The 26,586-nt window shown below is 40.9% G+C and overlaps 1 protein-coding gene across 3 annotated transcripts in view; it reads left to right on the plus strand.

Moving 5' to 3' along the window:
* The window catches only part of pla2g4a (phospholipase A2 group IVA), a 100,974-nt gene extending 76,458 nt beyond the window's left edge, over positions 1-24,516 (plus strand). For all 3 annotated transcript variants that reach the window (XM_003223419.4, XM_008114699.3, XM_062980746.1), the window contains 6 exons: positions 1,139-1,207; positions 3,843-4,085; positions 6,794-6,978; positions 10,884-11,079; positions 11,898-12,055; positions 22,932-24,516. In XM_003223419.4, the coding sequence (XP_003223467.1) occupies positions 1,139-1,207; positions 3,843-4,085; positions 6,794-6,978; positions 10,884-11,079; positions 11,898-12,055; positions 22,932-23,060 (980 nt within the window). In that variant the 3' untranslated portion in view covers positions 23,061-24,516. The remainder of the gene's footprint in view (positions 1-1,138; positions 1,208-3,842; positions 4,086-6,793; positions 6,979-10,883; positions 11,080-11,897; positions 12,056-22,931) is intronic.
* The last annotated feature ends 2,070 nt before the right edge of the window (positions 24,517-26,586 follow it).

The raw sequence follows: 26,586 nt of genomic DNA on the forward strand, positions 1-26,586 counted from the left end.
GTCTTTGTGAAGGCCCAAAGGACCTGAAAGGTGCAGTCTACTTAGATGTGAAAATATTTTAGTATATTACAATAATAATGTGGAAACCAGCCATAAGAGAGTTGTTTTGTGGTAGTAACCACACTTCCAAGGCAGGGTACAACTGGGCTTTGATGTGGTTCTTACGTGTACTTGAAAAGATTCAGCAAAGTATAAGAGTGGGGAAGTAGCTGGTATAGCAGCTTTTTCATACAGATAGCTCTTTTGAATTGAAGAGATTGCCTGTATTCTTCTAAATCCTGTATTAAAAATAGGGAGGGGAAAGTCGTTATTTGGTTTTGAATGAAAGAGGTAACAACCTAGCAAAGTGCAAACTAAGATGAACATATTACAACAATATGAACTGCTAGAGGTCATTGGTGGTAAAATATTTTGGATTTCTTTTTTGTGGGGGTGATACAATAAAAGAAGAAGAAAGTACAGAGAGCCTCTGAAGTCCTGAGAGACCAACACTACCCTAAATTCTGATAGTTGCCTTACTATACCATCTTATGGATTAAATCAAGTGATTAAAGAAAAGTTACTATTTTTGAAAAAAATGGTTTTGATAAAAGTAATGTAAATATTTTAAATGGGTTAGTAGAGAAGGAGAGAGAGAGAGACAGGGAGAATAGGTTATCGGTCTCTACGTTGTGTTTTGTCAAGGGTCAGCATATAATATAGTTTTCAAGCTTTGTCTGCTTTTGGCATTTCACATTACTATTTTTTATTTTAATGAAATCAGAGTAAAATTATGAATGATCTGAACCTAATTTTGCAATTCTTTGAATATGACATTGCTGTTGCTTCCATTAAAACAATTGTATAGGTGACTACGTACAAGCCCCTCTACACATCAAACACATGTGCAAAGTGTACATATGAACTGTTCTTGCTCATTTCCATCATTGTGTATGGCTGCTATGCTTTTTTTTAAAGGAATATGTACTTAATATTCCCTGTAATCAAGTTGTATGAATAGGTTCATAGAGAGTTCCTACATTGGAGAAGGGATTTTTCTCCATGCCTCCAACTTCAAGATCTTTTGTAATTGCTATTGTGTTTCTGTTCCTATTTGACTATTTAAGGCATTAACGTTTTTCTTCATGTTTATTTACAGAAAATATCAGACTGCGACATATAGTGAGCAATGATTCAGACAGTGACGATGAGTCACAAAGTCCAAAAGGTAAGTCACATCAGTTATCATGACAGTTCTTACAAAATGTTTCTGTTGATGTGTATCCCCAAAAGAAAAAAAGGCAAGAATCACAAAAATAATACAATATATCAGTTAGAAGTAGTGAAATTAATGCGTAGATTGCTTTTTAATGGTGTGATTATCGTTTTTGGTTTTTCTTAAAGATATCTTGAATTATTTTGCATCAGATTGAAAAGAATCTAGCTAATATGTGCTTTAAAATATTATATTGCTGCTGCTGTTGCCTTCAAGTCATTCCTGACTCATAGTGATCCTAAAGTGAACCTATCACAAGTTCCTTTTGGGCCCGAGAGTGTGCAACTCACCTAAGATTACTCAGTAGCCATGGAAATCATGGCTGAGCAGGGAATCAAACTATGGTCTCCAGAGTTGTAGACCAATGATCAAACCACTGCACCATGCTGACTCATATGATACAGTTCTGTTGTCCTTAAAGTGGGTGGGTAAAGTATAAGTGGCCTTCCAGGTGTTGTTGGAAGTCAGCTTCCAGTATCCCTTATACTGGATAGGTGGCTTCTTCTTTGTGGTCTCTGTAAAATCATACATATGGGTCTTGTATGTAGGTGAAAGACAGGTCAGAATTCTCTAGAGTTCTTCAAAACCTTCTGGTGTTAGTTCCACCTATTCCCCCTGAGTATATAGCCAGCTGTAGAGGCTAACATCTCAGTTCCTTTTCGCCCACAGCAGTAGCAACAATGGCGGAATTGCTCTAAGTGCTTACTCTAACTAAAAAGCATATATTTGACTTAGAATGGATTTGACCATTCTTGTGGATATCTCTTGAACAACTTACCCCTTTCTGGTGCTGACTTCAGATTGTTTAATGACAATGCTTTGTATTACTCCTGGACTATACTTAGCCCTAGTGCCGTGAGTGCCATTCAGGGCTTGTTTCTTCTTATCAGATATTTGCCCCGAGAGTACATCAGCAAGATAGGCTAGTGAGCTCTGTGCTTTCAAGGTGGATCGCCCTTATCTTGGTTTTCATAAAGGCAAGGCGATCTTCTGCATTCTTGCCAAAAGTCGTGTCTCACTTTCACATGTGCCAGAACATAGTTTTACCAGCGTTTTTCCAGAACCCCATTTCTCCTCTGGAACACTCCCTACTTATGCTTGATGTCAGACGAGCTGTGACTTTTTCGTAGATTGTACCCAATCTCACAGGAAGTCACCTAGACTTTTTCTGAAATATCACCAAGATCCCCCTGGCGGTCCAGTTTCTTCCCAGAGGTTTTCTTCCTGGATCTTGTGCACCATACAGCTTGCTTGTCAGCTTTCTGACAGACCCCCGCTGCTCCAGCTCAAGGATCATTCCACCAGGGCTATTGCCACCCCACAGGCCTTTCTATGAGGAATGCCTCTTGAGTACAACTGCAGGGCAGCGACGTGTTGACTCCATTCACCTGGATCAATTCCCCCAGGAGAAATGCTGCCTTTGGTAGAATGGTGCTTTTTTCCTTCCATGGCATGACTCCCCTCCTCCAAGGTGTGTAGCTTTCTAGTCAACCATATGTGCGATTTCACAGAGAACATGAAGAAGAAGACTGGGTTGCTTGCCTGTGACCATGTTTCTTCAATTGGTCATCTGTGAAATTCACACATCCTCGCCCATCCTCCCCACTGTTTGTCATGCCTTGGTTTCTCTAAGCTGCTGTTACAGCGGCCGAGGAACTGAGGTGTTAGCCCCTACAGCTGGCTATATACTCAGAGGGAATGGCTGGGGATAACACCATAAGGTTTTTAAGAGTTCTAGAGAATTCCAACCTGTCTTACACCTGCATACAAGATCCATATGTGCAAATTTCACAGATGACCACTCGAAGAAACATGATCACAGGCAAGCAGCACATTCTTCAACAGTATCTGGAGAATCACACAATCTCCATACTTTCTTAAAACAAGTTGAAAGGCATGGCAGAATGATCATATCCATATTACAATGATGCCGGGAGTGGTTTTCCTGAGCATACCTTGTCAGTTTATGGCACAGATATAATCTGGATCTGGAAATTACAGATTCTTTACTCAGCCCCAGTTGCATTGTGTTATTGCATGTGATGTTTCTTTTTACTCACCTTGTCAGTAACACATATGTATTGTTTAAGTCACTGAGAAATGGTGGAAGCATCTTGTGAAAAGCCATGGACAAGGCGTTGAGAAAGTAAAAAACTTAAACCATCAGTGCAAGTGATGAAACATTTGAATTCCTGGTTTGGAGTGATTAGAAATGTGAAAATTTGGTTCTTTGTTTTTTAGATCAATCAGAGATACAGGTAAGTGTTATGCAGGAGTCTATATTTTCTTTGCTTTGGTTTGAAAAGCACATGGACATCTCTGTCTATGAAAATACTGTGAACCAACATGCCAGCCACAGAATTAACTTTTTTGCTTTTATGAGGAAAGGATTTGGAGCAAGTCAGAGGTTTATTTCTGTCTTGTTCTATCTGGTTTTAGTGACAGCGGAAACAGAATGTTAAAACTTTTCAGGCAACAGCTTCCAGAGTCCCTATGCCAGCATGGCATTCATATATATACATTCATATATATCTTTTCCATATTCTTTCATGTGGTCATGTTCTTTCTGTTTCTCATCCTTATAAAGGTTCCGAAAATCCAGATGCCGAAAAAGTGCGTGAACAGACCAGCCAGGAAAGCTGGGTCCAGCGCATGTTTATGGCTCTAGTGGGTGACAGTGCCCTTTTCACCACCCGGGAAGGCCGTGCAGGCAAAGTACACAATTTTATGTTGGGTTTAAATCTCAACACATGTTATCCACTTTCTCCTCTGGTTGGCTTAATCTCTCAAGAGTCTGTGGATGAAGATGAAACGGATACAGCTGTTGCAGGTTAGTAACATACACCTTTTCATTCTTTTCCTCTCAGAGTGAGAGAGACAGACTGAGTGAAGTGCAAATGTTAAATTCAGTCCAATTCTGTGCATGTTTCTTTTTGCACTTTAATTTAAGCCCAGTTTTCAATCATAATTGTTTCTAAGTATTTTACTTGTATGGACATTAGTGTATGGTCTTAGTTTGACTAGAATACCTTTAATTTGGATCCTATATAAAGGAAATATTTATCAGAAAGCTTAATAACCCACTGCTAGGATGCAGAATCTTAAACTCTCCAGAGGTTGTTAGACTCCATGTCCCATCAGTCATAGCCAGCATAGCCAATTCATTATTTACTGTGTCAGAAGCAAACCGAGGATACAAGTTGTAATGTATTTGAAAACACAATGTTTTAAAAAAGCCACAACAACAACAACAACAACAACAACTTGGAATTATATTAAATGTTCTTTGATCAGTAGCTGGCCACTTGGAGTGCCTTGCTGTTGCTGTAAGAAGGTCCTCCACTGTGCATGTGGCAGATTGCATTGTAATAAGAAGTCTGTGGTTTGCTCTTCTCCACACTCGCATGTCGTGGACTCCACTTTGTAGCCCCATTTCTTAAGGTTGGGTCTGCATCTTGTGGTGCCAGAGCGCAGACTGTTCAACGCCTTCCAAGTCACACAGTCCTCTGTGTGCCCAGGAGGGAATTTCTCATTTGTTTAAGGTTCCACTGATTAAGGTTCCAGGTTTTAATCTGCCACCTTTGGACTCTCACTTGCAGAGGTGTTCCTGTGAGTATCTCTGTAGATCTTAGGAAGCTATTTCTTGATTTAAGGCTTTGGCTTCCTGACTGATATTTGAACAGAGGATGGGCCAGAGATGTCAATGCCTTGGTCCTCTCATTACAGGCTGCTACTTTCCAGTGGATGTCAGATGGTGCAATGCCGGCTAAACAGTATAATTTCTCCAGCAGTGTAGGGCGTAGGCATCCTGTTTCAATGCAGTATGTCTCATTAAGAGCCACATCCATAGTTGTAATGTGATAAGATGTATTCCACACTGGGCACACATATTCAGCAGCAGAGTAGCAAAGCACAAAGGCAGATGGCTTCACTGTGTCTAGTAGTGATCCCCAGGTTGTGCCAATGAGTTTTCGTATGATGATATTTCTTGCATCCATTTTTTGCTTGATATTCAAACAGTGCTTTTTGTAAGTCAGAGCACGTTCCAGAGTAACTCCCAGGTATTTTGGTGTACTGCAATGCTCCAATAAGATTCCTTCCCAGGTGATCCTCAGAGCTTGAGATGCTTGTCTGTTCTTAAGTTGAAAAGCACACATTTGTGTTTTAGATGGATTAGGAATCAGCTGGTTAGAAGAAGGGGCGGGTACTAGTCTGAAGCACCTTACATTTTGTTCCTATCATTTTAAGTCATAGATTAATGTGACACATGAACCAGGATTGCTTCATATTTGACATCAAGCATAGCGTATGATATCAAAAATCCATGTGTTCCTGCATGACTGTCCTTTGTCCACTTATTACTTTATGTCATCCGTCATTTGCTTCTGCTACCAATACATTATTTACAAAAAACCCTAGATACAAGGACTGCAAATCAGTTTCAGATTCATGTAGAAGTCTTGTTCAGAAGCATACTGTAAGCAATGTAGATTCTTTTTGTTTGGTTGTTAAAGGAGGAGGAGGGCAGTTTTCACTAGGTCTGTATTGAATCAGCTGTTTCTAGATTTCCAACAAACCCATCAACTGTAAACAGAAACAGACATATTTCTCTTTTCATAGTTATGGGGATGGAGGAGACAAGTATTTCATGGATATTGTGACAGTGGCATGTTAATAATTTTCATTTTTATTGTGTTAGAAGCGACTTAAGATCGCTTCTGGTGTGAGAGAATTGGCCATCTACAGAGACGTTGCCCAGGGGATTCCCGGATGTGTTACTGGGAGGCTTCTGTCATGTCCCTACAAGCTAGAGTTGACAGACAGAAGCTCACCCCATCTCGCAGATTTGAACCAGCAACCTTCAGGGCAGCAACCCAACTTTTAGATCAGCAGTTCATAAGAATTTAACTCATTTCACACCTGTGGCTCATAATTTTCATGATAACACCTGAGAGGGCAATGCAGTACTACTTCTTTCTTCTATCTTCCCATGTCACCCTAGTCCTCTACAGTGAAAGAGGTTTCCCAGAATAATTTATAAAAGTAACTGTAGGTTGCTATTGAAACTGTGTGAAAGGTTGGACATGTGAAGTTTTGTATCTATATTAAATTATGACAGTTGTATTAAGAAATGAGCCAGCTGGCAAGTACTGAATAGAACCCATGGTAAAAAAGACACAAATATATTGTAACAGTGACTTAGCATTAAACTCTGGTTCACTTGAAATAAGTTAAATGAGATTTCAAGTAGTTTTAGGATTGCTGTATGAAAAATCTTTAGTTATCTAGTGTGAGAGAATTGGCTGTCTACAAAGACGTTGCCCAGATCTGTTACCATCCTGCTGGAAGACTTCTCTCATGTCCCCACAAGCTAGAGCTGACAGACGGGAGCTCACCCCATCTTACGGATTCGTACCAGCAACCTTCAGGTCAGCAACACAAACTTCAGGTCCAGCTGACACAAGGGTTTAACCCTACTGTATGAGAAATGTAATTTGATAATAACTAATGCTACACCATTTGCCTCCCTATTTCTAGATCCTGATGAGTTTGAGAGGATATATGAGCCTTTGGATGTAAAGAGCAAAAAAATTCACATTGTGGATAGCGGACTGACTTTTAACTTGCCTTATCCACTTATCTTAAGACCACAACGAGGGGTTGACCTTATAATCTCGTTTGATTTTTCTGCACGTCCTAGTGATTCCAGTCCTCCTTTTAAGGTGAGTCATCCAAACCAACATTGTCCATAAATTGCTGAATAAAGTTCAGATTTAAATCTTTATATTCATGCTTAGTTCCTGCTGAATTCAAGGCATGATATAAAATGGGGGAGATTACTTGCCTGTGCTGAACATTTTTTATGGGGGAAGAGGTATTTCACCTACTGAAAACAGACCTTGATTGATTTGCTTATGCTGATTTTTTAAAGTATAGATAAATGCTTGAAGCTTAAGTGAGCTTAAAGATGTCAGATCACACATTAAGATCTATTTATCCTGTTCTGGCTAGAGAAATTATTCACGTTCTTATTTTTACCTTTATTTTAAGGTAATTCACATGATTGATTCACATGATACAAAGGAGGCATGATAAAATGAATAATAAGCTCAGTCCAAACATAATGTTCTTGATCATTGGGTTATGTTTACAACATGATATCCTAATGGTTTTCAGATGTTCTCTCTTCTCTTTCCATTTTCATGCCTATAGGATGCAATGTTATGCCTCTGTAATGAGCGGTATACATTTAGGCAAAAACCGTGCTGTTTTCGGGGTCTGGTTTTCGGCTGCCCCATTTCATTTTTAGGGAGTTTCCCGAATTCAGGAGGGTTTTCTGTTTTCACCACCATGTCTGCCTCAGGTAGTGTACCTCTTGCTCAACCCCATTGGTCCCTATTAGCCCCATCAGCCAAAAAAAAATCCAGTTACTGTGATTTGTTTCGGCTAAGGCTTCAGCTCTCCCCCCCCCCCCCCCAAGCCTGGTTTGTTTACATGGATTCAACAGCGAATCCTCCAAACCATACGGAACCTGTTTTCAAAAAGTGAACAATATAGAGTACCAATTGCTGCTATGATAGAAAAGAGCACAGCAAACAGGTTTCCTAATCATAGTTAGATTATCAGGTAATACTTTGGTTGCCTATGAAAAATTGAAGAGAAAAGAACAATTTGAACATGAAGGAAGAAATGTGCAAATACATTGTGTGGTGTCTCCAGGATCCATTATTAGGAAACAGAGAACAATATGTTTACACCGGGACACATTCTGTTTTCAGTGAAACTCATTTAATACTTTCCTCTGCTCCTTCTCTCCCGTATCTAGCTAGATTTTCCTTACCATGATGTGCTTTCTTTGATTACATGTTCATTTGATCTGATATAGAAGAATCGGATTGTTTTACACAATTATTTTATTTGCAAAAATAGAGATAGAAATTCTTCTTAAATAACCCTGTTATGACCAGCAGAGATAGTATCAAAAAGATCAAATGTAGTGTCTTAAGATACAGCTGGATGCAAAGATCATATGCCAGATGCTTAAGACGAATGTTCTGTTTCTTGTGGAACATGAAAAGAATGTAAAAACTGGGAAGCAAGCCACAAGCGTCTTCGTAATTTCCAAGCACTATAGAGAAACTACTTGCATGAGGCGAAGACATTTCTCTTTCAACTTGTTTTGTAATAGTCTACTCTTTTTTTCCAATGAGTAAAATTCCCATAACCATTGAGATCTTTTACAGCTGTCATGAAAACATGCTCTGAAGACAGAAGACAGAACTTTATACTGAAAAACAATTTTGCATCTCAAAACTTAGATTGTTAAAGTAGACAAAGTTATTTTCTCTGTCTTCTGATAAATCCCTGGAATCTGTTCCTTCCATTTTTGTAGTTATCTTTGAGGTGAAAGACACAAAAATCACTCTACTATTCTGTAGCTTGACCACCATTGCCCCTATGCTTACCGAAATATGTTAAAGAAGTATTTGTCTATCACTTCACAGCCTGACACGGTCCCATAAAATTTTAAATACATTAAATGTTTGAAATCAGACTAAAACAATTTCTTTAGAAATCCTAAATTAACTTAGATTCTAAGTTAATACTCGCTTCCTCCTTGTCTATAGTCTTATCGGATCCCCTATGTGCCTTTTTAGTTTGCTTTTATTATTAAGATATGGAATCACTGGTTGCCATTCATTAACAAGATTCTCTAGTTGTTCTCCTCTTAAGAGTACAGTTACTTTGTCCATTATTACCGTGTTTCCCTGAAAATAAGACAGTGTCTTATATTAATTTTTGTTCCCAAAGATGTGCTAGGTCTTATTTTCAGGAGATGTCTTATTTTTCCATGAAGAAGAATTTACCTTTATTGTTGAACAAAAAAAATGAACATTTATTCTATACTGTACAGTAGTTGTCATCACAAACCAGCAGAACCAGACAAACTCTGAATCCTATCAAGAATTTCTTGTTACTACCATTATTTCCATGTATAACACTCTATGGTACGTACATTTACCGATCCTGCATGCTCTGGTGTTCTGTTCGGCGGGCATGCTTCCAAACAAAAACTTTGCTAGGTCTTACTTTCAGGGGAGGCCTTATATTTAGCAATTCAGCAAAACCTCTACTAGGTCTTATTTTCTGGGGATGTCTTATTTTAGGGGAAACAGGGTAGCAAATCTATAATGTATTTTCCCCATTCTTCTAAGATATCTGTGAGGTTTTCCAATATCTAGCATATACTGTTCAAACTGTTACGGTCATGTAAAGTATAATTTTTCTGAATTTACTGTCATTTAGAAGTTCGTATGAAGCATCTTTTCGAGGTATACATGAATCTGTTTCCAGTTGCTTACTTTGTTGCATGTCCACCACATATAGTGAAATGTACTTTTTTCTTTTCCACATTTCCAGCAGTTATACATCTTTGCTAATCTCTCTGGAGGGAGATACCAACACAGATGCATTTTATAGACCTTTTCCTTCAGTTTTTGGCATGCCATGTATTTCATTCTTCTCTTCCATATCTTTTCCCGTTGGTTTATTTTTATCTCTTGGCATATGTTTTGAGTCTTTTACTACTTCCTCTTCCTCTTACAATTGAGTCTTTTACTACTTCCTCTTCCATGTATCAAGTCAATAGATGTTTATATATATATATATATATATATATATATATATATACACACACACACACACACACACATACATACACACACACACACACACATACATACACACACACACACACACACACACACACACATATATACATAAATACACATACATACATACATTTTGGCTTCTGGAACATAGCCACATCGAACCATGTTTTCACAGTCTTGAAGCCCAAGGTTCTAAGTTGTTCTTTAAATTTCTCACACAACTATCTATATAGAAGCCAATTGCATTTAGGGGCCATTTGGTTCAATTTTTCTAGCAATTTCATTTCTGGGTTTTCTAAGTCAGTCTGGATCAGCTCTCTGTAAGTTAACCATTTTCCTTCTAGGATATTCTCCCTTTTGTAGTATGCCTCATGTTGGGATATCCACCCCATGTCTTTGCGTAAATTATTTTTTTAATATCTTTTCTAGGTGTTTAGAATTGGTCTCTGTATATAATGGTCATTAAATATGCCTGTTGGTTTGGCCTTTTATATGTCCAAATATACATACCATCCAAATGGGAGATTTATGCCTTCTAAATCTAGTAGCTCATTTTTTAATCCAGTCCAAACAGCATGCATGGAAGTAGAGTTGAAGATTTGCAACTGAGGAGGATTTTGTATACCCCTCAGTGATGTACATATCTTTAGAAATGTTTAAAAACCACAATCAGTTAAAACAGGGGGAGAGCAGCTGCCACTGGTTTTAAAGATTTGAGGACCATGTGAAATAATATAATCTTGGCTGCTTATCAGATATTCAAAAGGGACAGGACCAACCTGACATCCCTTGGTACTGCTGCAGAGAAATTCCTGTTGCATGGACCCACTAGCTTTTGCTTGTAGTGTGATGGACTTCTGAGGATCTGATGTGGGTCAGGCTGATGTATTCCCTCAAACATCCCTTTCACTGATATCTGCTTATTATGAACACATGTGTTTTTGTTTTCTTCTTAGGAAATTCTGCTGGCTGAAAAATGGGCCAAAATGAACAAACTTCCTTTCCCCAAAATAGACCCAAATGTATTTGATCGTGAGGGTTTAAAGGAGTGCTACATCTTCAGACCCAAGAATCCTGCTTCTGACATAGATTGTCCAACAATTATCCATTTTGTTTTGGCCAATATCAACTTTAGAGACTACAAAGCACCAGGTCAGTAGGAAAAAATAAAACCTAAGGAATTTCTTTTAAAAATACTTTCTATTGTTTAAAGATTTTTTACCAAACAGTCGAAGATTTTTGTATCCCCCAGTGATGTACATATCTTTTGTTCACATGTGTAAACAAATTATGTTCTGGACATCTTTTTTCCTTCTCTCATTCATCATTTCCTAGAGCAAACCTATGCTGAGAATCAAGGGCATATGCTCTGCTCAGGATTTGTGACAAGCAACAAATCCAAGGTCACATAAAGACTAATTTTTGTTCCTCCCTGCAAGTGTTTTCTCCCCACACTATACATTACAGTGGGAGGACATCTTTTGCATTGCTATGCTGCAACTGGGATTTAGGAACGCCTCCACTGACATTATCCATTGCACTGGTGTAATTTTAAGGGAGCTACACACTGGAGACAATTGCGATAATTCTTTCCTTCCCAGCAGCTGGAAAAGACCACAATTGACCTTTACAGACTTCTGCTGGCATCAATGGAGGTTGCAAATAATAATAATCATCATCATCATCATCATCATCACCATCATCATGTATCACTATGGGGGGAATATAAGTCTGTTATATCTGCTTAATGAGTGGACTTTTTAGCAGAGAAGATTTCTTACCTCTAATCTATTGCTGAATAGAGATATGAGATGTATGTGGGAAATCAGATGAGTTCTGGGGTAGAAACTGACAGACCACCTGGGGACTTTCTGCAGGCTATTACCATTGACTTCAACACTTTGTATTCTATGTTCTTCTACTGAACAATCTGGCTGTAAAATGCCTTCTCTGTTGTGACCTATTCACAGGTGTTCCAAGGGAAACACAAGAAGAGAAAGATTTTGCTGAATTTGATATTTTTGATGATCCTGATACACCATTCTCCACATTTAACTTCCAGTATCCAAATGAAGCTTTTAACAGACTGCATGATCTGATGGAATTCAATACACTGAACAACTTAGACGTATGTATAATGTACAGCCTTGTTTGATCCAAGAAGGCTTTAGATACTTTGTGGAAGTTAATGAATGATTTATGCCTTTTTTCATTTCGGCCTCACACCACCTTGCAGTCTACTTATTCCTAAATAAATGGCTTTAGTTTCCCAAAGCTTTTAACTTGTATGTGACAAATAAAACACAGCCAGATAACATGATACCATAGATAGGTTACAGTGGTAAAGCCACTTCACTTATTGATCCAGTTATGTTGTCTGAGTTTAGTTCATTGCAATTATTGGGCAACCTTAGAATACTAGGGAGAAATACTAGGGAGAAATTTCACTGGGATGTTTGAATGTCAATAACAAGAACAACTGTGACTGTTCTTTACATCTTTAGACTCAGTTTATAGTATAATCTCAACAAATGAATTTGTTCACCAAACGGCTAAAGGGAGGGATAGGCACATAGTCTCAGAGAATGTTTCAGAAATAGTCCTTCACCAAATTCCATTTTTAAATATTATTGAGGTTATAATTAAAAATAAATACTGTAGCATTATGGTTATCTTTTATAGGTAGAATTCTTCTTTCCATCACTTGATTTCAGTCGAATCCAAGGCCTCTTCTACACTGCCATATAAAATCCAGATAATCTAATTTGAACTTGATTATATGAAAGTGTAGACTCACAAAATCCAGTTCAAAGAAGATAATGTGGATGATCTGATTTGATAATCTAGATTATATGGCAGTGTAGAGCGGGGCTGGGAAACACTACAGAGATTTCCAAAATAAAATTGATTTGGAAAAAAAACTTAGGCCTTCTATAGACTTTTTTTCATATCTCAAGAGGCTCCTATTGATTTGAACAGTTGTATCAGAAGGGATTCTAATTTTTTGTCTGAATGTAAGTAGAACTGTCTACACAGAAAGCAATTCTAATGAAAGAGATTTCCTGATTGTATGGAGGTTTATGTTGAAATTATTATGAGTAGGTACTGGCTGGATAATGCATGGAAATTAGAGACCATCTATCTTGTCACATGGTTGCCAGAAATGTTACGCATCGTCAGGGGGCATGGGGAACCTGGCACCCCACATTGCCTAGCTCCAGTTGAGGGTGATTCCATGGGGGGAAATGTTGATCATGTAGCTTCTTCCCATGGATTCCATTGGCAACACGGGAAGCCTACCATGTCGCCGAAGTGGCTGCATGTGCCAGCTCCATCCTATTTCACCCAAAGCACCCCACCAGTGTCATTTCATGGAAGCTGGCAGGCCACCCTTTGTGATGCGGTAGTAAATGGGTATGGGTGAAGATAATGGGGAGAAGACTTCTGTGCACATTGATGTCTGAGAATGAAAAAATCCACTTTTTGGATAACTGTCACGACCCAGGCTACAGGGCACCAATAACCATACGCAGAAGCCAGAATCTATCTAATATCTTTATTAAGGAAATATATAAAGTTAGTAAAAGCAAATGTAAAAGATAGTCCAGAAGCAGACCTTTCAGGAAAGGTCAAAATTAGTCCAAGGAAATAATGTCCAATATGAAATATTAAGGTCCAAAGTTGTAATCCAATAACCGAAACACTCACTTTGCCAAGCAAAGTGAGGGGAGATGACAAGGTCCTTTAGTCCATAAAACTTGAGCGTGGCTAGGAAATAACTTGATACTTGAAACAAGGCTTGAACGTGGAACAAGGTAACTAAGAACAAGAGCAAGGTCCGTGGAATAACTTGGTAAAATCCGTGAAACAAGGCAAGGATTAGTCCTGGGAAACAAGGCAAGGTCCGCAGGTAAACAAGGCTGGGAAGCAAGGCGAAGGCTGGATAGCAAGGCAAGGCTTGAGCAAGAGCGAGGCTTGAATCGGAACGCGCTGTCCAGACACGACTCGCTCCGTAGGCTGACGAATTGACTCCGCGAAGTTGCTACGCGGGCAAAACACCTATATAGAGTCCAACTTTCTCACCAAAGCGGTTCTCTGGGAATCAGAAACGAAAGCTAAACTCTGAGACCAGATGTTAAACTCCTTAAAGATTCTCACGAGAACCAGTGTTAATTGGCAACATTCTTAGCTGCTATCCTCGCACTCCTGCGCGAAGCTGAATCCAAACTTCTCTGTTGTTTACAAAACTCCCGGCGCAAGAACACGGGAGAAGTAGGCTCTGGGGTTGTTTGACATACTTCTGGGGCACAACTTTCTTGCAGGTGCAAGGTTCCCAGATCTGCCTGGGAAAGATCTGGCTGAGAGGAATCCAGTTCAGACTGGGAAGGTAAAAAACCCAAGTTTTCATCTTCATCAGGAATTACAATGTCCTGAGCAGGACTACAAGGCCCATGGTTCATCACACTATCCCCCTCCTCAGGGCCCCTCCCAAACTGGGATCCTCTCCCCGAGGCGCGAGGTCGCGGTTTGGTGGGATAGGTCAGATGAAAGCGACGGGTTAGATCAGGAGCATGGACTGTGGAGGCGTCTTCCCAAGAGCGTTCCTCAGGCCCAAAACCCACCCAGTCAATGAGATATTGTAGGCGGCGGCGATGAAAGCGAGAATCCAAAATGTCCTCAACCTCGAACTCCTCCTCCCCATTCATCAAAACAGGAGGGGGGGCCGGTTGGTCTGTATCAGGACGCACACCATCCGCCGGAAGGAGCAGGGAACGGTGAAACACTGGGTGGATGCGCATTGAACGCGGAAGTTGGAGTTTGAAAGTCACGGGGTTTAATTGCGCCACCACTGGATAGGGGCCGATGAAACGGGCATCTAACTTCCGGCAAGGGCGGTGGGAGGGCAGAAAGCGAGTGGACAGAAAAACCCGATCTCCTACCTTGATTTCAGGGCCCGGCTGGCGGTGTTTGTCAGCGTGGCGTTTATAGTCCTCTTTGGCTTGGTCCAGTTGCTGGAGCAAAAGTTGTTGCACCGCTGTGAGTTCCTGCAGCCAATCCTCTGCTGCGGGAACTTCTGAAGTTTCAATGACAGGGGGAAAGAAACGTGGATGGAAGCCGTAGTTTGCAAAGAACGGCGTTTCTTTTGTAGAAGCTTGAACTCCATTATTGTAGGCAAACTCAGACAGTGGTAACAGAGAAGCCCAATTGTCCTGTTGGTAGTTTACATAACAGCGAAGATACTGCTCTAAAGTGGCATTGGTGCGCTCCGTTTGCCCATCTGTTTGGGGATGATGAGCTGAAGATAAGCGAGAGTCTATGCCCAGTAGTTTTTGTAGTGCCTTCCAAAAACGAGAGGTGAATTGAGATCCACGGTCTGTGACTAAACTCTTGGGCAATCCATGTAGTCTGAAAACATGCTGAAGAAATAGATCCGCAGTTTCTTTGGCCGTGGGGAGGCCTTCGCAGGGAATGAAATGGGCTAACTTGGTGAAAAGGTCCACCACCACTAAGATCGTGGTGAATCCACAGGAAGGTGGTAGGTCAGTGATGAAATCCGCGGAAATTATTTCCCATGGGCGAGATGGGGTAGGAAGGGGGTGTAAAAGCCCTGAGGGCTTTTCCCTTCGTATCTTGGAGCGCTGGCATACTGGGCAGGTGTTGACATATTTTTCTACATCCTTGCGGATCTTGGGCCACCAAAAATCCCTTAGGATCAAATGCATAGTTTTAAATAGTCCGAAGTGTCCTGCTGGTTTGCAGTCATGACACAGGCGAAGCGCTTTTTCCCTGCCCGGTCCGGGTGGGATATAAACATGATTTCTATAGCAGAGCAGCCCATCTTTAAGCGAAAAGGGAAAATGCAGACCTTGGCGAAGTTGGTCCTGCGCCCAGGCATCTGCTTGCTGACTAGCCCTGATTTCTTGAGCACAGATGGGTCCTGGAGTAGGGGAAGTTGAACCAATGGGAATGGATTTGGTGTTCCCCACCGTGAGCGTGGCAAAGTTCTCGGGTTGTAGCAGTTGGGATTCAAAGGTCTCCTTGCGTCCTGCAGCGTATTCCGGTTTACGTGACAGGGCGTCTGCTTGCTTGGTTTGGGCTGGGGTCACATAATGGATCTGGAAGTTGAAACGTTCAAAGAATAAAGCCCAACGTTGCTGCCTCTGGTTTAGTTTGCGGGCAGTTCTTAGGTGTTCTAGATTACGATGATCAGTGTGGACTTCAATGGGAAATTTGGCCCCTTCTAGCCAATGTCTCCAAGTTTCAAAAGCTGCCTTTATGGCCAGTAGTTCTTTTTCCCAAATGGTATAATTTTTCTCTGGTGTGGTTAGTTGACGGGAGTAAAAGGCACAGGGATGAAGGTGGTCTCCCACCGGTTGTAAGAGTACAGCCCCAATTGCCACATCCGAGGCGTCCGTTTGCACAACAAAAGGGGTTCCAGGATCTGGGTGCTGTAGAATTGGCTGGGACGTGAATAATTTCTTTAGTTGCTGGAACCCTTTCTCTGCTTGATCAGTCCAACGGAAGGGCTGTTTTCCACGGATGCAGCTAGTGATTGGGTCAGACCAGTGGGCAAAATCTGGAATGAACTTGCGGTAATAATTCGCGAACCCCAAGAAACGCTGCACCTCTTTCTTGTTAGTTGGCGCCCGCCATTCCAATACTGCTGAAACCTTGGCTGGATCCATGGAGAGCCCTAAAGGCGAGATGCGGTAACCAAGGAAATCTACCTCTTGTAGATCAAAGGCGCATTTTTCCAGTTTGGCATAAAGTCCATGATCCCGCAATCGTTGTAACACCATTTTGACGTGGTTCTCATGTTCTGATTGTGATCTAGAAAACACCAAAAAATCGTCCAGGTAGATTATCAAGAACCTGTCCAGATAGTCCTGAAAAATGTCATTGACAAAATGCTGGAACGTTGCGGGGGCTCCGCATAAACCGAAATTCATAACTCGGGACTCGAATAATCCGAATTTGGTCTGGAAGGCGGTCTTCCACTCGTCCCCTTCCCTGATGCGAACTAAGTTGTAAGCCCCCCGAAGATCCAGCTTGGTGTAAACCTTGGCTCCTCGAAGCCGATCCAGTAGATCCGAGATTAAGGGCAGGGGATAGCTGTTCCGCTTGGTGATATTGTTCAATGCTCTGTAGTCCACCACCAATCGTAGTTCCCCTGACTTCTTCTTCACAAACATCACTGGAGAGGCGGCTGGGGATTGAGAGGGTCTGATGAATCCCTTGCGAAGGTTTGTCTCTAGGAATTCCCTGAGAGCTTCTTGCTCTGGTTCAGTCAGGGAGTAGAGATGCCCTCGCGGGATCGGGGCCCCCTCCACCAAGTCAATGGCACAGTCATAAGGTCTATGTGGGGGTAATTTCTCGGCTTCTTTCTCATTGAATACATCCCAATACTCGGAGTACTTCTTTGGCAAGGTGATGATGGGCTCGGTGTCTGTGGCATGGCATACCTTGGCTACGAGGCAATGGTTTTGGCAGTACGGTGAAGCAAACTGCAGTTCTCTGTTGGACCAGGAGATGTTAGGGTCGTGGAGAGTCAGCCATGGAATTCCCAAAATCACAGGGAAATGGGGAACCTCGGTAACAAAGAAGGAAATCTCTTCCATATGTTCTCTTATCCACATCCTGGTGGGTTCCGACCATTGACTTACGGGGCCCGTCTTGAGGGGGCGGCCGTCTATGGCTTGCACCACACGGGCATTCTTGAAATCATGATATTGTAATCCCAGAGAGTCGGCATACTCTCTATCAATGAAGTTGTTGGTAGCTCCAGAGTCTATCATGGCGTGGATCATGACGGGTCCCCTTTTTGCTGACCATAATGTGACCACGAGAAGGAACAGGACCCCGGTTGGCGGCTCTTGAATGGATTTTTTGACCGGGTTGGCGAGCCTCTCTACACCCGGTCGTTGGCTTCCCCCGCCGGCTGTGTGCCAGTCGGCTCAGACGTCTTCGTCTCCGTGGAGGACGCCGCCGCAAGCCGGGCGGCAGGCTTCCCCTTGGCTGGGCACTCTCTGGCGAAGTGGCCCCCGTTCCCGCAGTACCAACAGAGGTTTAAGCGTTGACGACGGGCCTTCTCGGCGGCATCTAGTCTGGGACGCACATTGCCCAACTGCATCGGCACCTCCTCGCCTCCTCTGGGGTATGGGGTTGGCGGTGGGGGTCTCCACACTGGACGTGGCTGAACGCTGGCGGGAGCGGGGGGTTTTGCCCCGGCTCTACTGCCCTGGCCTCGAACCCACTGTTTCCTGTTGGCAATCATGACTTCAGCCCGTAAACATTGATCAATGAGTGCCTCGAGGGTCTGGGGAGGATCCACCTTGGAGATTTCTTCCAGCATTTCAATGTTGAGACCCTCCCGGAATTGTCCTCTGAGGGCTACATCGTTCCAGCCGGTGTTGTGGGCCAGCACTCGGAACTCGGCTATATACTGAGACATAGGTCTGTCTCCTTGGAAAAGGCGACGGAGTTTGTGGCCGGCTGCCTCCAAATTGTCCTCGATTCCCCAAGTCTCCTTGAGGTGGTCCAAGAAATGTTGCGCTGATCTTAGGTGTGGAGAGGCTTGGTCGAACAGTGCCGTCGCCCAGTTGGCCGCTGGCCCGTCTAGAAGACTGTAAACCCATGCCACTTTGATGTCTTCTTGGGGAAACTCGGCATCACGGGCCTCTAGATAAGCTTGACATTGGCGACGGAAAACATGAACCTTGGAAGCTTCTCCAGTAAACTTGGTAGGCAACGCCATGGCCGGGAGGCGGATTCCGCGCTCCCGCAAGCCCTTTATTTCTCCATCCTGGGCGTTGAGTCTGTCGCGGATGCGATCCACTTCGTCCTTGCTGATGGTGTAGCTCAGTGGCTGCCCACCGGGTACGGTTCCGGTAGACATTCTGGCCAAGGTTAATTGGTGCTTAGGGTGGCGGAGTCAAACTGTCACGACCCAGGCTACAGGGCACCAATAACCATACGCAGAAGCCAGAATCTATCTAATATCTTTATTAAGGAAATATATAAAGTTAGTAAAAGCAAATGTAAAAGATAGTCCAGAAGCAGACCTTTCAGGAAAGGTCAAAATTAGTCCAAGGAAATAATGTCCAATATGAAATATTAAGGTCCAAAGTTGTAATCCAATAACCGAAACACTCACTTTGCCAAGCAAAGTGAGGGGAGATGACAAGGTCCTTTAGTCCATAAAACTTGAGCGTGGCTAGGAAATAACTTGATACTTGAAACAAGGCTTGAACGTGGAACAAGGTAACTAAGAACAAGAGCAAGGTCCGTGGAATAACTTGGTAAAATCCGTGAAACAAGGCAAGGATTAGTCCTGGGAAACAAGGCAAGGTCCGCAGGTAAACAAGGCTGGGAAGCAAGGCGAAGGCTGGATAGCAAGGCAAGGCTTGAGCAAGAGCGAGGCTTGAATCGGAACGCGCTGTCCAGACACGACTCGCTCCGTAGGCTGACGAATTGACTCCGCGAAGTTGCTACGCGGGCAAAACACCTATATAGAGTCCAACTTTCTCACCAAAGCGGTTCTCTGGGAATCAGAAACGAAAGCTAAACTCTGAGACCAGATGTTAAACTCCTTAAAGATTCTCACGAGAACCAGTGTTAATTGGCAACATTCTTAGCTGCTATCCTCGCACTCCTGCGCGAAGCTGAATCCAAACTTCTCTGTTGTTTACAAAACTCCCGGCGCAAGAACACGGGAGAAGTAGGCTCTGGGGTTGTTTGACATACTTCTGGGGCACAACTTTCTTGCAGGTGCAAGGTTCCCAGATCTGCCTGGGAAAGATCTGGCTGAGAGGAATCCAGTTCAGACTGGGAAGGTAAAAAACCCAAGTTTTCATCTTCATCAGGAATTACAATGTCCTGAGCAGGACTACAAGGCCCATGGTTCATCACAATAACTTCCGTAATTCCTAAACCGCCAGACTTGCTGCAGGGTTCTTAGAGTTCTCATCCAAAAAGTAACTTTTTCAAATTCATATATTCTTGTCCAATTTTAACTCCCCCATAAGAAGGCTGAACACCTGCACAGGTTTAATATTAAGTGCACTTCTATTGCCAAAGGAAATGACTCACTACATAAACATCCTTGGTAACATCACAGTTATAAGCTTCAATAAGCAACAGATTAGAGCTGGAACAAGCTTTATCCTTTTGCCAGCAATTTCATTAAACAAAGATTTTTGCTACAGATGTGGTTAATCTGTGGTCGCATCATGCCATCTACTGGCTAAGTTTCATTCTCTTCTTCAAAATTAATTTCCAGTGTGTGCAAAGTTAAAAAAAGAGAGAGAGAGAGAGAGACAAAAACACAATCTTAATGTCTACTGCAAAAAGAAGACAAGCATTTCAAGAGTGAATAGATAATATTTTCATATGAAATCTTAGTATCTTCTGTGCACATATGATACTGTACTCAAGCTTGCCAATCAAGCTGGGATAGTCAGATTTGGATAAGGAATGTGTGTATATATGCCTTCAAGTTGCTTGTTGACTTGTAGTGATTCCATGAAGTATAGATGTTAAGTTTTCTGTAGGCAAGGAATACTCAAAGGTGGTTTTCCATTGCTTTCATCTTGAATTGAAAACCTAACATCTATATTTTCATGCATATAAGCCAGCGATAAATGGAACATTATGACTTTCTAAATATTCTTGAACTGCAACTTCCTTCCCTATCATTGGGCATCCTGGCTGGGATTGATGATAAATACAGTCTGATTACATTGGAAGACTCCATGGTCTTCAAAGAAGCTAGAAACCAACCCAAAAGCTGTCCAGAGAGAATTACAGAGATTGGGTCAAACTGACTATAATCTGCTTGCACATCAAGACATCTCTGTACCTGAAACTGAAACTGATGAACTTTAACTCATGAGAATAATATAAGAAAAGTCTCCTCCTAGAACTGAATGTCTTTGTCAATTGTATATCCTGAAAACAAAAAGGAGTTGTAGATATAAAAAGATGGGATTATTTCTTCTTCTTCATTCGGTCAGTCGTTTCCGACTCTTCGTGACCTCATGGACCAGTCCACGCCAGAGCTCCCTGTCGGCCATCGCCGTCCCCAGTTCCCTCAAGGTCAAGCCAGTCACTTCAAGGATACCATCCATCCATCTTGCCCTTGGTCGGTCTCTCTTCCTTTTTCCTTCCATTTTCCCCAGCATCATGATCTTTTCCAAACTTCTCTGTCTTCTCATGATGTGGCCAAAATACTTCACCTTTCCCTCCAATATCCTTCCCTCCAGTGAGCAGCCGGGCATTATTTCCTGGAGGATGGACTGGTTGGATCTTCTTGCAGCCCAAGGCACTCTCAGGATTTTCCTCCAGCACCAGAGTTCAAAAGCATCTATCTTCCTTCGCTCAGCCTTCCTTATGGTCCAGTTCTCGCATCCATAGGTTACTATGTGGAATACCATTGCTTTCACTATGCGGACCTTCATTGCCAGTGTGATGTCTCTGTTTTTCACTATTTTATTGAGGTTGGCCATTGCTCTTCTCCCAAGATTTCCTGGCTGCAGTCTGCATCTGCAGTAATCTTCGCGCCTAGAAATATAAAGCCTGTCACTGCCTCCATGCTTTCTCCCTCTATTTGCCAGTTATCAGTCAGTCTGGTTGCCATAATCTTCATTTTCTTGATTAACTGCAGCCCGGCTTTTGTTATTTACAGTAGTTCAAAGTAAAATAAATGATATTTTTCAAAAATCTGAATCACTATTTGTTACATAAACTATGATAGAACTCCAGAGCGCATTCTCTATAATAAACTAATAGTAAAGGTTGACTGAGAAGGAACCAAGCGGACAACAGAGGGAAATTTCCAGCTCTCGGATAGTAATCTCAGTGGGACTCACCAGAGCAATGGGAGAGGTGAAAACTTGTACCAATCTCCAGTGACACCTGCTGAGATTGCTGTTTTTCTTGAAACAGGAAAACAGAGATTGTTGTGGTATAGGAGATGCTGCCATTGCTCCTGTCCACTATTAATACAGCTTCCAAGATTTCTCTTTTCCTGTTATCAGTAATCTGGGGATTACCATATAGTAGAAGGCTGCAGGAGGAATTTAATGCAGGTTAAAAACTCCCCATTCCTGTGTATTAAGATTTATGTATGTATATGGTCCCTGTTTCCCCATCCAGATGCATTCACAAGAAAGACCAGTCACAGAGATGTCAGTGTCGTTATTATACATTTATTTAGTTAATGTACTTGCTATTTCTCTTATCTAACAATTTTCAGTGCCTGTGAAGGATGGTCAATTTGTATAGATAAATATAAATAAATTTCATAATCCTGGAACTTGTATCTGCTGTTTCACTTACATATTCCAGGGAAAATATGATTTCTTTAGGAATTTGCTACGTTCTTTAGGGGATTCTATGGTTTCATACACACACCCTTTACAATAGCATTGCCATGGAGGACCAGCAATTTCCTAAAGATATTGCTCTAGGAATCTCTAGGTCCTCCAATGCAACTCTATGGTATGATGGAACTGGATGTAAGCTAATTTAATGCCATTTGGTCATATCTGTAGTCACACATCCCATGGATATGGGGTGGGTGCTGTACTTCTAATCCTTATTTAGAAATTTAAGTACTATCCTTTAGCTGTATTGAACAATTATTTGGGCTGGGTTTGATGGTCTGTCTAGGAATTATGTTGAGATAATTTTGTTAATATAACTGTACAGGAAATGTGGAAATCCTTCTGTTATTTCAATAATGCTTGAAGGGTTATATTACTACATGGTTTTCTTAAATATTTTTTTAATTTAAGAGGACAGCAACAGCAGTTGTATGTGTTGGCTTTCTTCAGGGTATTTCCTTTCTTCGTGGTATGTACAAGTTTAGAAAAGCAGGCACATCATTTCCACTTAAAGTCTGATGGTGCTTACAGGAATTGAGGACAGCTGGAAGGCATGGCTTTGCTGCATTTGTTTCTAGTACTGTACTGATTCTAATGCATTTTTTTGCTTTCTGTTTGCAGATAATCAAGGAAGCAATAGCAGAAAGCATTGAGTACAGAAGACAGAACCCATCGCGTTGCTCAGTATCCCTCAGTAGTGTTGAAGCAAGGAGGTACTTCAACAAGCCACAGAGCAATAACCACACATGAACTCACGCACTGAAGCTTCTCTTCCTCAGAAGCAAGTGCAGTTGGATTGATCAAACAGATTTTATTCTGCAGAAAATTGCTGCTTGGGAATGAAACATTTTAGAACCAAAGAGGACAATTACATCAGTTATTCCAGTTCCATCTCTTTCTCTCTTTTCGAAGAAATATATCCATTTCCTATTTTAAGAAATTTAGAAATGCAATAATATATAAAAAGACTTCCTGTGTTTCATGAACATTTAAATTCAACAGCCTAATTTTTCATTGTGATTTTGTTTGCTTTTCAACATTCAAAGGCTCTCCATTCTCCTATGTTATATGTAGAGAAAATGTAGTTGTTAATGTTATAAATCTAATTTAAATAATGTTGAGATGTTAATATTACAGCCTTAGTATAACAAGATAATATATGTTACTGCACAAATGTACTTCATCCAAAAAATCATCCGTGCCATTATCTGATGGTGAACTCATGTTACAGTCTCCTAACGAAATGCCTTATTAACTCTTGATATTAGTAACATTGAAAATGTAATCAGCTTTGTGTTTGTTTGTTGTTTGTTTTTTAAAAAAGTCAGTTTTATCTTGTTGTTTTTCATCCTATTGGCATGTTGCCTTGGTTGATAAAAGGGCTAAAACTTTAAAAATCTGAACCTAAAAAGGTCTTAAAAGGAATCTAAATATCCCTAGGGCAGTCAGTTCTCTCTCTTTTGCTGTGACTCTATTTATACTACTTTTCAGAGATATTCTCATTGCAAAAGAAATTTCGGAATGCATGAATCCATTATTCCCCAAGATAATTCCTACATTCCACCTTTCCCCTTCTACCATATTTTATTTGTCATTTTACTGTGTGCCCTGGTTGCTATAAGTGCATTGTTTCTCTTTTTCTGATTACTTGGAAGTTTGGATCTTTGAAAGTATTAATTTCTTACCCAAAGGCTGCTGCATTATATTGTGAATTATTTCATTTTTAATTGTCTAAATATGCAAAGATCACAAGAAAGAGCCCATTACAGTTGCTTATTTTCTTTAATAGCTACTTCTTCAGCCTTCCTTAAATTCACATCTTATGCTAAGGGATTAATAAAAGCCCTATCATATTGATTAACTGGGTTTATGTTGGTATGAATTAGAACATGTTTTAAAAAACGAGAGGAGAATAAATGCAATTGATGTTACAGTTTGTAATTTTGTAAATGGTTTGCTGAGAAAAACGGTGATTCACTTTTTTTGTACAAAAGCACATACAATATGCATTTTAATTTTTCTAGTACAGTTTTATTTGTACATACAAAAATGCAGAGAACTGGTCAATTTTATAAAGAATCAAAATTTATATTGTTTATAGTGTTATATTCTGGAACTGTATTTTCACATGGTGATATTTGTATTGTAATTATCTTATTACTGGATCCTGAATAAGTACTTAATAAAATATGAAAATGTAAAATAATTTCTAAAAGGTGCAGTCATGTTATGCAAAATATATGCAATAATACTTTTCTCTGTCATTGTTCTAAAAATTAGTGCAAACCAAGATTTTCCATCCATCTTCTTTTGAATTTCGCATTCCAGTGACATGTGCCTGGCAAAGTAGTCGTGCAGAATGAGGAAGATGAGCTGGGAGCCATTTTATACAAGTAATTTATTCAAAGTAAACCAACAGACTACATTGCATCCCTTTAAAAAAAGCTAATGTTCAAGCCATTTCTGATTTGTCAGAATAGCATCCTGGGTCTTTTAGAAGTGTGTGTAAGAGATGAATAGTGGTTCTACAAAGAACTGTGTGTCTGGATTTGGAGATGCAATTCCCTGGTTTTCAAAAAACATTTATTTGGATCAGGAACACTAAAATATCCACATAAAAGTCTTCTATAAACTGCACAAAAGGCCCATCTAACCTCAAATGTACAGTTGGGGAATATGATTTAAGTAACAACGAAGAGAAAACAGATGGGTTTCACCATCACCAGGGAAATTGTCAGAGTTGTACCCCATTTCTTGGCAAAGCCATTTCATTTCATTTTAGTAGTCATGGCTACAGGCAGTTCATGGGATTTATTCATTCATAACATTTATTTATCACCTTTGGACATCAAAACGTGTAAAATATGTCAAAACATCAAATAAATAGTTAAAGACCAACAAAACACTCTAAAAGACATTTTTTTAAAAAAAGCTCTAAAGCCAGACAAACAATTTAGAATGCAGCTAGAATAGACAGCTCTAATCATAAAATCCAAAAACCAATATTCTCTGTCTGCCAAAAACTCAGAAGGGTTGGAGCTAACCTGACATTCAGCAGAGAGTTTCTCAAGTGGGATATTGCTACACAGAAAGTATTGACATGGATTCACCAACCAAGCTTCATTAGGCTATGGGCTATGTAATACATCATCTCATTAAGATCTTAGATTTCAGGGAGGCTCATAGGAGAGGAAATTGTCTTTCAGTTATCCTGGCCCCATACTCTAAAGCAGCACCTTGAACTATACTCAGTTCAATCCTTGTAAGGGTGGTGTAATGTAGTCTGTTGTATGATAACACTTTCATTGCTATGTTTTTCACTAGCTTCTGAACATTTTTTAATGACAGGCTGATCTGATCAAGGTTGGTGTAATGGAGAGGTGATTAAGACATGAGCCACTATGGCTACAGCCAACTTTCCTAGTTGACAGACTAGTTAAAGCTGGGCAAAGGCACACCTAGCTCCAACAACCATTTGGCTTTTCAGAACCAATGCCTATGTGCTTCAAACCTGATCTTTCATAATTCAGCCCTATCTAGGTTGGCTTTTTTCTGATGAACAACACATCTGCCTTACCTGGATTAAGTCCTTCACTGCATCCCGCTATTTGCCCCAGCTTCTGCCAACCTAGCAGTTTGAAAACATGCAAATGTGAGTAGTTCAATAGGTACCGCTCCGGCGGGAAGGTAACGGCGCTCCATGCAGTCATGCCGGCCACATGACCTTGGAGGTGTCTATGGACAATGCCGGTTCTTTGGCTAAGAAATGGAGATGAGCACAAACCCCCAGAGTCAGACACGACTGGACTTAATGTCAGGGGAAAGCCTTTACCTTTACCTATTGAGTCCAGACCTATTCATTCTTAGAAAAAATCTACTGAAATCAATGGCTTATGGTTGTTGTGACTAAACTTGCAATGATTTATATGGTCTATTCTAACCAAGTATACTTCTACCCCAATTGGTAATGTATAAATATGTGGAAGCATCACAGAGCTATATAACATTCAATTACAAATGTCAAATACTATGGCAGTTATTGATCACTGGTTGTTCATTACAGAAAAGGAAGTAAAAAAGCCGTTGGCCTAAATTTTTTTTTAAGTTTACTCCTTTGCTTACTCATAGCAGAACCAAGTGGATATTTTGTAAGGCTCTCGAAACCGAACCCTTGTTAATTCTTAAGTTGCATAAGAGTACCGGGGATACCTTTTTTGGCTCATGAGTTCAGCAGATAAGCCTTTGCATATAGTGGAGTTAGAAAAGTTGACACAAT

Source organism: Anolis carolinensis, chromosome 4 (genome assembly GCF_035594765.1).
Source record: "Anolis carolinensis isolate JA03-04 chromosome 4, rAnoCar3.1.pri, whole genome shotgun sequence".
In the NCBI taxonomy this organism is placed as follows: Eukaryota; Metazoa; Chordata; class Lepidosauria; order Squamata; family Dactyloidae; genus Anolis; species Anolis carolinensis.